Source organism: Cannabis sativa, chromosome 8, assembly GCF_029168945.1.
Source record: "Cannabis sativa cultivar Pink pepper isolate KNU-18-1 chromosome 8, ASM2916894v1, whole genome shotgun sequence".
NCBI lineage: Eukaryota > Viridiplantae > Streptophyta > Magnoliopsida > Rosales > Cannabaceae > Cannabis > Cannabis sativa.
The window spans coordinates 14,209,423-14,224,295 of NC_083608.1; the positions used below are offsets into that span (position 1 = coordinate 14,209,423).

The 14,873-nt window shown below is 28.7% G+C and overlaps 3 protein-coding genes across 3 annotated transcripts; 2 read left to right on the forward strand and 1 right to left on the reverse strand.

Annotated features, from left to right (window-relative positions):
* Nucleotides 1-400: 400 nt before the first annotated feature.
* Nucleotides 401-2,975, reverse strand: LOC133030411 (eukaryotic initiation factor 4A-III homolog A-like). Its single transcript, XM_061103148.1, has 8 exons — nucleotides 2,940-2,975; nucleotides 2,802-2,858; nucleotides 2,471-2,734; nucleotides 2,288-2,369; nucleotides 2,132-2,238; nucleotides 1,958-2,035; nucleotides 1,374-1,472; nucleotides 401-957 (listed from the first exon to the last, which is right to left on the reverse strand). The coding sequence occupies exons 1-8, from the start codon at nucleotides 2,973-2,975 to the stop codon at nucleotides 844-846; spliced, it is 837 nt and encodes a 278-aa protein (XP_060959131.1). The 3' UTR covers nucleotides 401-843.
* On the forward strand, nucleotides 2,897-4,577 carry LOC133030160 (vegetative cell wall protein gp1-like). Its single transcript, XM_061102418.1, has one exon. The coding sequence runs from the start codon at nucleotides 3,159-3,161 to the stop codon at nucleotides 4,482-4,484; it is 1,326 nt and encodes a 441-aa protein (XP_060958401.1). The 5' UTR covers nucleotides 2,897-3,158; the 3' UTR covers nucleotides 4,485-4,577.
* A 9,575-nt stretch (nucleotides 4,578-14,152) lies between these two features.
* Nucleotides 14,153-14,518, forward strand: LOC133030412 (ESCRT-related protein CHMP1A-like). Its single transcript, XM_061103149.1, has one exon. The coding sequence runs from the start codon at nucleotides 14,153-14,155 to the stop codon at nucleotides 14,516-14,518; it is 366 nt and encodes a 121-aa protein (XP_060959132.1).
* The last annotated feature ends 355 nt before the right edge of the window (nucleotides 14,519-14,873 follow it).

The following is a 14,873-nucleotide window of genomic DNA, read 5'->3' on the forward strand; positions in this document are numbered from 1 at the left end:
ACAAAAAATATAATAAATCAAATTTTAATCCACAATAAATATTACTTTTTTAATTATCCCTTTGTCACTCATTAATACTATTCATTAATAAAAAAAAATTATATTTATAAGATATTAAAAGAATATAAATAAAGAATATTTTGTGCATATTTTCAATGAGTATTAATGGTAATATTAAATTTTATAACTAATTTACACTTTCTACTTTGGAGTACAAACTCAAAATTAGGCTAGGCTAAATATAAGTTTATGGTATATTTTTAACTAAATTGAGCCCAAAATATACACTATCAAGATGGTCTTATATTGTTTGGCAAGAATAAATGACACCCAAATCAGCTAATTGATTTATATTATGTTAAATAAGATATTCGTTTCCATTTATAATGGTAATAGAAAATGACCAACACAAAATTAAGAATTTGTATTAACCTTAAATTAACACACCATCCACACTAATAGAGGACATTATGAAAAATTCCTCAATCACAAAAACATTTCAAAACGTTAATAGTACAGTCCAGACTGGTCATAATACAAGGTTTTTTTTTTTTTTTAAGAAAAAAAAGTCAGAATTAAATACAGCCATGGATGGAACACAAAATCTTATCAACAAAGATAATCTATTCTAATTTTTCGGTCAGCATTAAAAGGCAAAAACAAGAACAAAAAAATTAATAGAGTTTTGTTTTCTTCTTTTTCTCAGTTTAACTCCTACAGTGGATGATGCCATCTCATAATATCGAAAAAATAAACAGTTGCAAGTACTGCACACAAGATCCCTCATCCAAATCACAAGAAACCAATTCACTCGCACACGCACACAATATTGCCAAGCATGTCTCATATTAGATCAGCAACATTCATCGGCATTTCGTCAATCTGAGTACTATAGTACTGTTCAATGTCTCTCAAAATCTTAATATCATCGCTTTTAACGAAGTTGATTGCAACACCCTGCATGAAAATAAAACCATAATTATAACTAGAAAAATAAACAAACAAGTACTTCAAAACACAACCAATCCAAACACTAAAATAGAAACATATTTGGTATTCTTGACTTGTCACAACTTTAATCACGCCCAGTAGCTCGTAACCCCCATTTCTTAAAATTAAATGTTCATCAAAATCGTTTTATTTAATAGTTTTTGTTGGCAAACATCATCGTTTCATTGCCAAGAACAAGTTGTGCCCTTATCAAGATATCATCAGTTCCAATTACAAATCCTAATTTGAAGTTCAACGGTGTTTTATTCTGATCATAGATGCAAGCTAGAAACTTAAAGATGTGTCTTCTGCCTAGAATTTGGCAAAAATCCACACTAAGAAATCCAACACCAAAAGATAATATTAAGGAACTAGATAAATACCTTGCGTCCAAACCGACCAGAACGACCAATGCGATGAATGTAGAGCTCTCGATTGTTGGGAAGGTCATAATTGATCACCAAGGAAACCTGAAAGAAAAATAAATAACATGATTAGGAAAACCTTAGTTTCAAGAGAAATATTTTAGCAACAATTTTAGAAGATTTAAAAGACAAATGAAAATTATCAGCTGAGTTATAAAAAATGGCTGAACTGCCAACCAAATAAAATTGACAGTACTTAGCACAAGCTAAAACAAATATTCATATCATACCCAATTAAAATTTCTATCAAGAGTGTTATCTCAACTTTCTATGGGAGGAAAAATAAAAGCTACAAAATTGCATGGAAACCTAATTTTTCTGCAGGCACAATCTAATAGAGGGAAGCTCACGAGAACCAAAAAACTTTGCAGAGCACTCGTCAAGTGCCAAATATCATTCGTCTTTTCATTTCATTTACTTATATTTTACACTATTCAAATCTCTGCTCAGACTCTTGTGTATAAATACAGTATTTCGCTGCTGGTAATATATTTGTTCAACACTCACAAGTCACAAACATGCATCTTCATCTAAGTAAAAACAATCCTATCGTAAAGATCACATAGAGTATCGAATTTCCACTCTTCCCTTTCAACAGCTACAAAAAATTGTTTGATACCCTATCGTAAAAAAAGAACAGTTATAACAAATTACACTAAACAATATAGGCATTGACTCGAACTAACTAAAACATCATCTAAAATATAGGAACTTACCTCCAATGTCAATTCATCACGTTTAACGAGAATCCTCACAGGGTCAGTCATAAACTTGCTTGTCATCTCAAGGATCTCATGTGGGAGGGTAGCAGAAATCAAGCAGACCTACATCAATAATTAAGAAGTTAGCCATAAACATTTCATCAGATTCATCCTGAAGTTCTGGAGGAAGATAACGGTACACATCATAAATCTGATCCTTGAACCCTCTGCTCAACATTTCATCAGATTCATCCTGGTGACAAGTAACCAAAATATTCGTCTATGTCAATAACAGAGCAGGAAATTAACACTATAAACTCGGAAACTAAAGGCACCAGTCATGACTAAACTCACAAGAATTAATAATTTAATGGCTCTGGTGCGCAGTGTCCTCCTCTTTATCATGTCACATACTCTTCCAGGAGTTCCAGACACTACATGAACTCCGTATTCTAGTTGCCTAATATCCTCACCAACACTTTTTCCACCAATGCACGAATGGGCTTGGATATTAATGAAACTACCAATTGCCAGTATTACTTTCTCAGTTTGAGATGCCAATTCCCTTGTCGGTGACAAAATCAACGCCTGAACCCTAAAAGGAAAAGTAAACCAAATCTAAAAATAAGATAGAAAACTGGAAAACAGAGACTATCTAAAAGAGCATCCTGAAGCTCTAACACACTCGAGTCCACACATCCTGTTTGTACTCGCGATTTCCTTCAGCTTCAAGACCCTTTCCCTACCACACGATATATCCCCCAAATTCTCCCAATTGACAAAACAATGTATCACATAGCCGAAGGCTTTTCAAATCCGCAACCGTAGATTCCTCTAAGCAAATCGTCCTTAATATCATAAAATTTAAAAAAAAAAATCAGAAACATAAATATCTCGTAGATATTATGATAAAAAGATTAGACTACATATTTAAAATAAAATCAAAATTTAAATATTAGTATTGACTATATAAATAATCATCGACATTAATTTATTTCACATACGATTTGATCTGACTCCGAAAACAAAAAGAAAAATAATAATGAGGAAGTTCAATTCAATTTTGATGGTAGTTACTTTACTATTATCAATTTCTTCTTTAGCCTTCAGTCAATGTCATGTAACCTTTCGAGATTTACAACCATGCCTTCCACAAAGAGCTAATGATGTTACAACACACTATGTTGTTACACCACAATGCTGCATTACCATTCTTAATATGGTTAATTGTTCTAATAGCATCAAGTCTGCACAATGGCTACCTAACTTTAGAAAACAATGTCAAAACCTTGGTACTACTCCCCCAACCACTCCTCGTATTCCATCACCATCGGTGTCAGTGCCACCATCACCATCGGTATCTATGCCTCCTCCATCATTGGATACTCCAGCACCGATGCCATCACCACCACCATCACCGTCAGTGTCTAAACCTCATCCAACACCATCGATGCCAGTGTCACCACCACCACCACCACCACCGTCAGTGTCTATACCTCATCCAGCACCATCGATGCCAGTGTCACCACCACCATCACCGTCAGTGTCTATACCTCATCCAGCACCATCGGTGACAGTGTCACCACCACCACCACCACCGTCAGTGTCTATACCTCATCCAGCACCATCGATGCCAGTGTCACCACCACCATCACCATCAGTATCTATGCCTCCTCCATCATCTAATACTCCAAAAACACCACCGTTGTCAAAGTCTCCATCACCAACAAAACCGGTGTCTCCAACATCATCACCATCAGTATCTATGCCTCCCCCACCGTCAGATACTACATCACCACCACCATCGGTGTCTGTACCTCCCCCATTATTCCATGCTGCATCGCCATCGCCTCCAACAGAACCAACAGTACTTGTGCCTCCAACACCATCAGTAGCTATGCCTTCCCCTACAGCACCATCACCTCCAACAAAACCAATAGTGTCTCCAGTACCATCATCACCATCAACATCTGTGCCTCATCCAACAACACCATCATCACCACCACCGGTGCTTGGGTCATCACCAAAGTTATCATCCCCACCAACGGTGCCTCCCTCACCACCATCATCAAAAACTCCAAACACATCTCCCAAACATCACCATCACCATCATCACCACCAAGTACCGTCACCACCTTCTTCGAAAAGAGATGATAAGAAGATTACTTGTATTTCATCAATAATTCAAGCAAAAACAATTTGTAGGCCAGAAGCTATTTCAGGTTTTTTCCACAAAAAAATTGAAATTGGTCAAGATTGTTGTGAGGCCATCAACAAACTCGATAAGCTTTGTTTCAACCATCCTAGCCATCGTTTTGGTTACGGCTATCCATATTTTGTCAGACAATATTGTGCACGACACTATTAGCTACAATATTAACCTTTTTTTTTTAGTTTTCTTATCATATTTAGTTATTTTATTTTGTTAGGAAATTTTTGTTTTGCACATTAGAGATTTTTTTTTTTTTTTTTCATTACTTATTAGTTTAGTTCTCCCATGAAAACGAGAGTTTTGATTTCGTTATCAATTTTCTGTTTACTTATATTATTTATTTATTTAGTAATTTATATTGTATAAATATAAATTAAGAATATTATAGATTTTTTTGTTTTATTTAATTATATATGAAGTTGTTTTTAGAGAAAAATTTGTTTTTATTATTAAGAATTGCATTATGGATTATATTTTGATATACATAATTTTTGGGAATTTATAACAAAAATAAATCATCAAAATACAAAAATTAATAATTCTATACACACTCTGATTGTGACTTTTTGCGTTTATTTGATTTTAAATAACAAAAATATCTATCTAACATAGGGCAGGGCGCAGGGAGCCAAAAATATATTTATTTTTAATATTAAAATTAAAAACAATTTTTTCTAATTTATTTAATCAACTTTAAATTCTCTTTTTGATTCTTTCATTTTTTTTTTTTATAATTAACATATATTAAAAATTATAAAAATCAATCAATAGTCATATCTGTCAAAAAGAATTTAATTTATTAATAAACTAATAATTCGTAACTAACCATAACCTTAAATCTAAGCACTACCACCTCCTCCTAATAATTTTCTCAAGCCGCTCTCTTCACTCCATATCTATCTCTCTTCCTTTTGTCAACATTTACATCTATATACAATTTAATTAAGCTATGCATAGTTTACACACCAATTTTATACGTACAAATATGTATATGTCTATGTATGTTAAATAATATATATTTCCTTCCTCTTTCAATGCAGAATAATTAATAAATAATAGTAGTTCAACACAAAGAGGTTTTTTAGCTAATTGGTAGAGTTAATAATCATCTATCAAATATCATATGATAAGGTATGATTTATTTTTTATTGCTTATATATGACGGTAATAACATTACAATCTAAAATTACTTTAAATATTTTGTGATCAACATATTCTTTATTAATTTTGGTGGCTCGCACACAGATTTTTGCATATGATATTTATTTTGTATTGTTGTATTTGAGTACTTTTGATCATGTTTAACGTATGTTCAATATTTTGTACATTGATATATTTATACATTCACTGTAAATAATTTTTTTCTTTCTTTCTTAATTGTGTGTATATGAAGACAATTTTTTTTCTTTAAACATGTATATGAAGACGATTTGGCCGGGGTCGACAAGTAGCATGAAATATTTTTAAAATAATCTCATATATTTATGAAAGTCTCATCTTTTTTTTGTATTTTTTTTTATATCTATTAAGATTGTTAATTATTATCGAATTACCATCTTAAAACTTCCTCTGCATCTATATATTGCATATATACATCATATTATAAGACCCTTTTAATTAAGGTTCTTTCAAAAAAAGATAATACTTTTTATGTGATTAATTTTTATAATTAGGATTTCATTCTTAATTTATTTTAATATTAAATTCATAATACCCAATTATTATTTAAAAATTATTGAAAACCTCTATAAATTATTATTCAATTTATTTAATTTTCTTAATTTTTATTATATTTTAATAATTTATACTTATTAGTTAATTAAGTTTAAATCTTTCACTATATTATTTTTCACGTTCATATTTGAATTTTAATTTCGTTAGATATTTTCTTATTTGTATTCTATTTTTCTTCTTCATTATTATTATTATTATTTATTAACCTTAATATTTCTTTTGTAAGTTTTCGTTAGTTTTAAATTTCGATATTTTCTAAGTTTTTATTGATATTTTTTTTAATTTATTAGTATTAATTAAGTTTATTGTTAGTGAAATTCCGTATTTTAATATTCCCAGTTTGATTATTTAATTAAATGATTAATTAAATGCAAAATAATAAAACTGGTACTGAAAACAGTTTTCTGTAGTTACAGAATGCAACTCTGTAACTCCAGAGAAACCCAGAAAAACAAACAGTGCATAAAAGTAAAAACACACAAGATTTTTGTACGTGGTTTCAACAATCCTTTCAGATTGTTACTAGTCCACGGGGCCACGCCCAGAGATAAGATTCATTAGATCGGTATCAAAAATACAAAGTAATTGACTTATGCATAAATAGACTCCCTCTTATTGTATGCCGCAAGCTTGATGTATTCCACCTACTAACCGAATCTTGATAAAACTCCAAGAGCTCGAACTCCCTTCGATCACCTTGAAGAGTGCTTGAATCCTCCCGATTCAAGGCTTAAAGGCTATCTCCCGAAAGCCTATACAACCATCTCCCGAAGGTTGTGTGCTTGTATCATCCCGATGCAAGACTTCAAAAGCAATCTCCCGAAAGCTTGTAAAAACCCTTCTCCCGAAGGTGTGCTTGTATCCTCCCGATGCAAGACTTCAAAAGCAATCTCCCGAAAGCTTGTAAATACCTTCTCCCGAAGGTGCACTGATGTTCTTCTTCGTTGTAGACTTGAATACAGACTCAAGACAATACAAACAACAAATAAACAGAGTAAGAGTAGAACAACTCTTCTCTACAAAACAAAGACACTCTTTTCTTATGATATGAAAGTGAATAAAAGAGTTAACATAACAAAGACACTCTTTCCTTAAGATATGAATATAATTCTAAGTGTGTGAAAGAGATGCAAAACCTAGCAGCTATAGGATGTATTTATAATGAATATACATCTCATAGACAGCTTACATTCGGTCTGAACAAGACATCAACCCACTAGAAACTTCCCTAAAATAATTCTTCAATCAGTCCAGGAATTTCTGTTTCTGTACATACAGAATCGTGGGCAGTAACTACAACTTTCCTTTTATAGAAAAGGAAAGTTTAGCTCCGGTTTTCTCTTCAAGAAACCTGATCTAAGAAAATGGGAAACTCAACACAAGATCAGATTACACAGCTGGTTAGATAAAAACGAAATGGGTAACCAAACTTACCATTTTTACCTTTTTTCCAAAAATAGGAAAGCTAGACAACTTTCCTTTCAAGTTTGATTTACACAAATATGGAAACCATATCAATATATGCCAGCCGAAATATACATTAAATAATAAAATATTTTTGTCAATTAAATATGCCAAAAATGGAATTAACAGTTAGTTTGAAATTGTTATTATAAAAACGAATAAAAGCTGAGAGAGAGACAAAAATAAGTATCTATTTATATATCAATATCTATACTAGTTTGAAGTTACGTGCCGAGGCACGTAAATATTAGTTTTATTTGAAGTTTAATTATTTATTTTTATTTAGATTTCTATAACTAAATGTATAATTATGAAAATGATTTATTATATTAAAGTAATATTTGTACTACTATTATATTTGGTTAGTAAAATATAATTGTGTATATATAAGTCATAACAAAATAATATTTATTATTTACTTATAGAATATTTAGTGAACAAAGATATAAGTTTTGCATAATTTAAAGCAAATATTATGTAACAAAAATTAAAAAAATGGTGCAAGACACGTATACTTAGTTTCATTTTAAGTTATTTATAAAAGAAATGACAAGTTAAAAATAAATAATATATCCCCATCCAAAGACATAATAGTCATGTTTCTAAACTAACATTTTTAAGCAATAAAAGTGCACACTACCATTCTAAGTGAGCATGTTTAATTTAGTGTAATGGGAATTGTAATGGAATCATTATTACCATACCATTGTTTGCTTTCATTTTTAAAGCTTTGTAATGCCTTTATATTGTAATGGTCCTTACAGTATGTATTGTAATCCCCATTACATTATAAAACCAATATAATGATGATTACATTGTTAGAAAATATTTCTTTTGTCTTTTTTTGTTACTTTAATTTAAATTTTAAATATTAAAAATAATAAAACTAAAAATATTTTTGTCAATATAAGACTTATTTTATTTGAATACAATGTTCATTAATTACAAGGTTAAACCAATCATCAAAATACCATTTTTATTACAATTCTTATTCCATTATATTACCATTCATATTACAATTACCATTCCCATTACATTATATTACATTAAAACAAACACCACCATACTATAAAGGAAACTTAAAAGAAAAAAAGAATTAATTTTTTTTTTTATTATGAATCAAGAATACATAGTTAGTATTTATACTTAATGGAAAAACCAGCTAGAGCCAATGAGCCACTGAGGTACAAAGAGTTACAATTAATATCATACTGTATTTGACTCTAGTTTAACAATCATAACAAACTCAAACCTTTCTCTGCAATAATTTTTTTATAACCAGAGCTCAATCCACCCTGAAAACAAAATAAAGCAAATAGTCGGTAAATATAAATCACCAAATTAAATATAACTATGTGTATAAATATATATATACAAATATTTTTTATATCTATTCTATATAAGGTGTGCTTATATAACTAAAACTCTTGGTTTATGAGAAATTTGGGTGACTTTTTATTTTTATTTAATAAAATAATAAAATATTATTTATATATAATAAAATAATAATAAAATAAATTCTATTAATATTTGAACTGATATTTAACATATTTCAACTCTATATATAATCACAACTATAACTCTAGAAATTAAAAATATACAGTAGAACCTCTATCCAAGAATACACTTGGGACTAAGAAAATAATATTCTAATTGAGAGGTTATAACTAAATAGAGTTACACTTGAAAAAAAAAAAATCAAAATATCAAAAAATGTCAATGTAACAAAAATACCAATAAACAATTCTTAATACTATATTATATTAAAATTATTTTCGAGTACATATAATATTTATGTATGTACTATTTGAAATAAAATTATTAATTCTACATAAGTAAATTTATAAAATATATGTATATATTTTTTTAAGATGTAATTATTCTTATATAGAGGTATATTTTATTAATACGGGACTTAAAAAATGTATAACTAATTACAATATAGAGGTTATTCTTATTTATAACTGGCCCGAATTGGGACTTCATTTTTTTATAACAAATTAGAGGTTATTCTTGAATAGAGTATTCTTAAATAGAGGTTCTACTGTATATAAAATAAATTGAACCTTAAACCGCATATACAATTAGTTTGTTGAGAGAGATCAGGAAAAGAAGGAATTATAAATGGATTTTTCTTTTACCAAATCGTCCCCCAATTTCAGGTTCTGATCTTCTTTTTATTTGTAAATAATCATCCCCCAATTTTTAAGATTAATTTTTCATTTTCTAACATTTTGGGATTTTTGTCTCCTTATTGAATCTTTTCAAATCTGCATTGTTTCTATCAAAATTAATGAGGCTCACATCGTTGTTGTGTTATACGGAGACTAAACTATGCCATTTGTTATGTTTAACCTTCACATCAAAAAACATGTTGTTATATTCTATATTTGGATTATGTTAAAAATTTGATCTTATAAAGAATACGTTTAATTAGCTTAATGTGTTTTACTATACAGTATATTCATATACAGTCCTTTTTCTTTTCTATCTTCGAAAGGATAGTTAATAAATATAATATATAGTTTTTTTTTTGAAATAATATATAGCTTTTTTTCACTCTCTCTAATATGAAATAACAAAAAAAAAAAACTGAATTATCCATGCGCGTTGGGTCCACATGAGTCAAAAAAATTATAAAATTATCCTTTACAAAAATATACACTGATATTTTTTAAAACTTTTTTTGATGATCTTATAAAATATTATAAAAATAATATCAAAACAAAAAAAATTACTTACCCTAATTTTGTTTGATCTTAAGAAAAAAGAAAATTAATTTTCTAATTATTTTTTTTTCACTGGAAAAAATATTTTCGTGTACTGGTGTCCAATTAATGGATTATACTGCAGAGGTGTAGTTTTAAAGAAATAAAATAACTTTACTTGTCTTTCATAAGTAAATTTTTTTAATTAAATTAATTATGTACACCATGTCTAATCATCTTAAATGAAAATAAATAACTATTTGCAGGAACATCGCCGCTTTGTTGACACTACCATATTCGATTTATACACAAAAAAAATGGACAATCCAGTTATATGCAGACTCGGTTAGAATGAAAAGTGCAAAATAAAAAATTATACTATTGTCTCTGTCGAAGCAAATGTTATCTTCAATTATCAATAATTTAGAGATTAATTTTTAATTTTCTTTTTATCTTACAAATATTGTGTTTCCTTAAGTATTTGAACATTAATTTTTAGTTGATTTTTGGATTAACCTAAGAACATCTTAAATTATCAAGCTTTTTTAAACACTAATATACTGCATTCGTTATTTACTTTTTATTTATATTAAAAATAAAATGGTTTATTATTAAAAATAAAATAGTTTATGAGAAATCCATGGGTCACTTCTCATTTATATATAATAAAATAAATCTTATTAAATCCAAAAAAAAAAATAGGATTGGGTTTTTGCTGTTGTACATCTACGATTAGGTTTTCTTTAATTATTTATTGTATTCTTTTTTCTATTACAATTTGGACATTCCCATGGGATCACACATAATATTCCAATCCGCACTTTTCTTTTTTCTTCTTCACAACTTAATAACAAAATATATAAGTAATAATAATAATAAAAAAGAAGCGTGACTTTTATCAAAGTTCGCAAAACCAAGCATCAATGGCGAAAAAAACCCAACAAAGTTTACAGCTAATAAATGATTCTAAGTGCTCGGCATATGCATTAGTTTCCAGGAGCAAAGTTTTTTAAAGTTACGTAATAATTTACATATATGTTGCAAACACAATATACAAAAAATAAAGAAGAATATGGAAGAAAGAAGAGACCATTATTCACATCTAGAAAGGCAGTGGAGATAATAATAGAAACTTTTCATTTTTTTTATCATTTTTTTTTCTTTTTCAGTAAAGATAAATATGAAATATTAATCTCATAAAGTTTTATTTTAATAAAATATAGTATTTTAAAATAATTTAATAGTATTTTGTTATAGAATACTATCACTTTTTGTTAAACATGATTTTCACTTTTTGTCGACACTACCATATTCAATTTATCAACGAAAAAATGGAAGTGCAAAATACAAAAATTACACTATTGTCTCTATCGAAGCAAATGAAAATTAAAATCCACCAATGACTATCATTAGTTTTCTTATCTACAATTTTTAGACAAATGCTATCTTCAATTATCAGTAATTTAGAGATTGATTTTTAATTTTCTTTTTATCTTACACCCATTTAAGTAATGTTTCTTTAAGTATTGGAACATCAATTTTTAATTTATTTTTGGATTAACTTAAGAACATATTTAAATCATCAAGCTTTCTTAAACACTAATATATTGCATTCAGTATTCACTTTTAATTGACAACATTATAAAATATAATATTTAGATACACATAATACTAATTTCACCTAATAATTAATAATATTTTTTCTTTAATTTTTAATTGTATCACTTTCAAATAACATAAAAAAAAAACTAGCATAAATTTAGTATACGTGCCTCGCACGTAGTTTTTTGCTAGTATATACAAATATACATACACTACATTTTTCTTTTTTCTCATGCTAAAAACAAAAGAGCATCTGTATCCTATTGTATTTTAAGCACCACCATAGGCTGAAAAAGAGCAATAAACTGGGGTGGCTCTTTATCTTGAAATATCTGACCCTGCAACATACACTGTTACGTTCAAGTCTTAAATTCATAAATTGTTTTGTATACCTTTACCTCTTTAACTATATTTGTTTAAAAATTATCTAAACTGTTGCATCATTATGTTAATAAATTAAAATTATACTTGAGTAATCTTATATTAGGTTGTTTAAACCGTTGAGTAAATTGTTAAATTAAGTGAAATTAGTTGTGTGTCAACTGTTAACAGGACATAATTGCCACTATTCTCTGTCAAGTCATATTTAAAATGTGCATCATAAGTTCATTTTATTTGAAAATGGTATTTCATTTACTTAATTGGCTGTAGACCAATTATAAAATATTCTTTAGAGAAATTATAAAAGAGTTTGCAAATTACCTGTGAGAGATTTATCAGTATAATCCACCTCTTGGTTATGCTCATCATCAAAAATGGCAATCTCAACCACTGAAGAATCATAATACAAACATAACATCAATTTCATGTCATTCACCTAAATTAATTAAGATAAACAAAAGTGAGGAGATAATATATTTTCATTCTTTTTTACTAATGTAATTTCTACAAATAAACTTACAATAAAAATAATTAATCAAACATGAAATTTGCTATTCAATTAATATATATATATATATATATTTTAGGACAAAACTCTATATTTCATAGAAGGATAAATTCTATCTATTCTTCATGTTATTACATTCATTCTAACCATTAATAGGCCAGTTCAAAACTAATGAAAGAGAAAAGGAAAAACAAAATTAAAACATCAAATTAAATTGCATCATATCTTCACCTCTACTCCCTTGTTCGTTTTTTCTTTTCCACTGCTGTTTTTATGGAACTACAAAAAAAAAATGGTTTAAATGATAATGGTGACACAACCATCGTACCAATAAAACTAATACGAATTTACAAAAATTCAATTACTATAAATAATAAAGATAACTATACAATAGCTATAAATAACAAAGATATAGCTATGCAAAATCTGATAATTATAAAATGCATCAACTAAATACCAATCACGCATTTGAAAATAAAAATGATTAGATGAGCACAAATCCAAACACTTAAAGATCTTAAAGGATTGACATTGTAAAAGTAAGGTTATATAATATAAAGAGAACTATTATGCATGAAACTATTAATAGTACTCTAAATATCTAAGAATCCCATATATAACAAATAGAAAAGTTAAATCTTAATGTAAATCTAATTAAGATGTAGAAGCATACTCTGGCAATAAACCAGACAGAGTAATACACTTAAATCTGTAGATTTAAAATTAGTTAAACTTAATCATATAAGAAGTACTACTTTGAAACTTTATGTACAAATAAATAATTAAAAGAGCTAACAATTCTCATATCAATTTCCTTATGCATATAAAAAAAATATGAATTTTGTGTGTCATATAAAATATAATGCAAGACCAGTAGCTGTAATCAAATGATATAAAAGCTATGATTCTCTCAAAGCATAGTTTAAAGACTGAAAGTACACCTGGAAGAACCAATAGCCAATCCCCTGATTTTTTTTTTTATAAATTGCTCTTCGGTCACATCATAAGGTATATTTGTCATTGTATCAAATTTCAGTCAGATGATATTTATCCCTAAATTAGAACCAAACAATAAATAGAAAAACCCTTACTATAAACTATAGGAATTGAAAAGCTTAGAAATTTCAAAATTGAAATTGCCACTAAGATTTCAGTCAAAAGTTTTTAAAGAAAGAGAAAGACAAAGTAATCTTCTCGATACCTAAAAAAAGAGAACAAAAATGAACAAAAACTACCAAGAGAAAAAACTCATCATAATAACATCCAAATAAAAAGCTAAAAAATTGTTATACAATTATTTTTAAAATATCCTACGGACGTTGCTTATCTAAAGAAAAAAAAAAGAAGGATCTCATACCATCTCTGTGATTTCATTCTGCCCGAAAAAACCCTAGAATCCCAATTTGAAATTATCTGAAGTGATCGCCATGGGGAACATCAAGAAGCTGCTTAATCAGATCATGGAGTTGAATTTCACAGCCAAATTGTTGCAACGCCAGGCCCGAAAATGCGAGAAAGAAGAGGAGTCGGAGAAGCTCAAGATCAAGAAGGCCATGGAAAAAGGCAACATCGACGGCACTCGAATATACACCGAAAATGCCATTCGTAAACGAACCGAGCAAATGAATTATCTCCGGATGTCTTCGCGCCTCGATGCCGTCGTGGCTCGCCTAGACACCCAAGCCAAGATGACCACCATTAACAAGTCCTTTACATTCTGCAACTTGAAAGAAAAAGGGTTACAAATTGTACATAATAAGATTATTAAACCTAAAGCTTACTCATTTTCATAGTGAAGTTTGACATGTTAATTTTTTTTTTTCTGTATCTTATCATTTACTAATTCTTAACATTCCTAAATTAAATCCCAAAATAATCCTTTGGTCAATCCAAAAAGCATCCACAAAGTCTAAAATAATACCATGAATATATATATATATAAACTATTATGCCCTTAAAGTTGAAAAATCAGATTTCAGAGTATAAAGATAATAATATCTATCAATCCAGTTCGTAAAATTGAAAACCTGCTAACGAAACTAACCAAGTGATTTTGAGGTTGAGATGGACCGACGATGAGACGAGAAAGAGAGCGGCATTGGAGTTCAAGGTGGATGAAATGAGGGCTGAAACGAAATGGGCACCGGA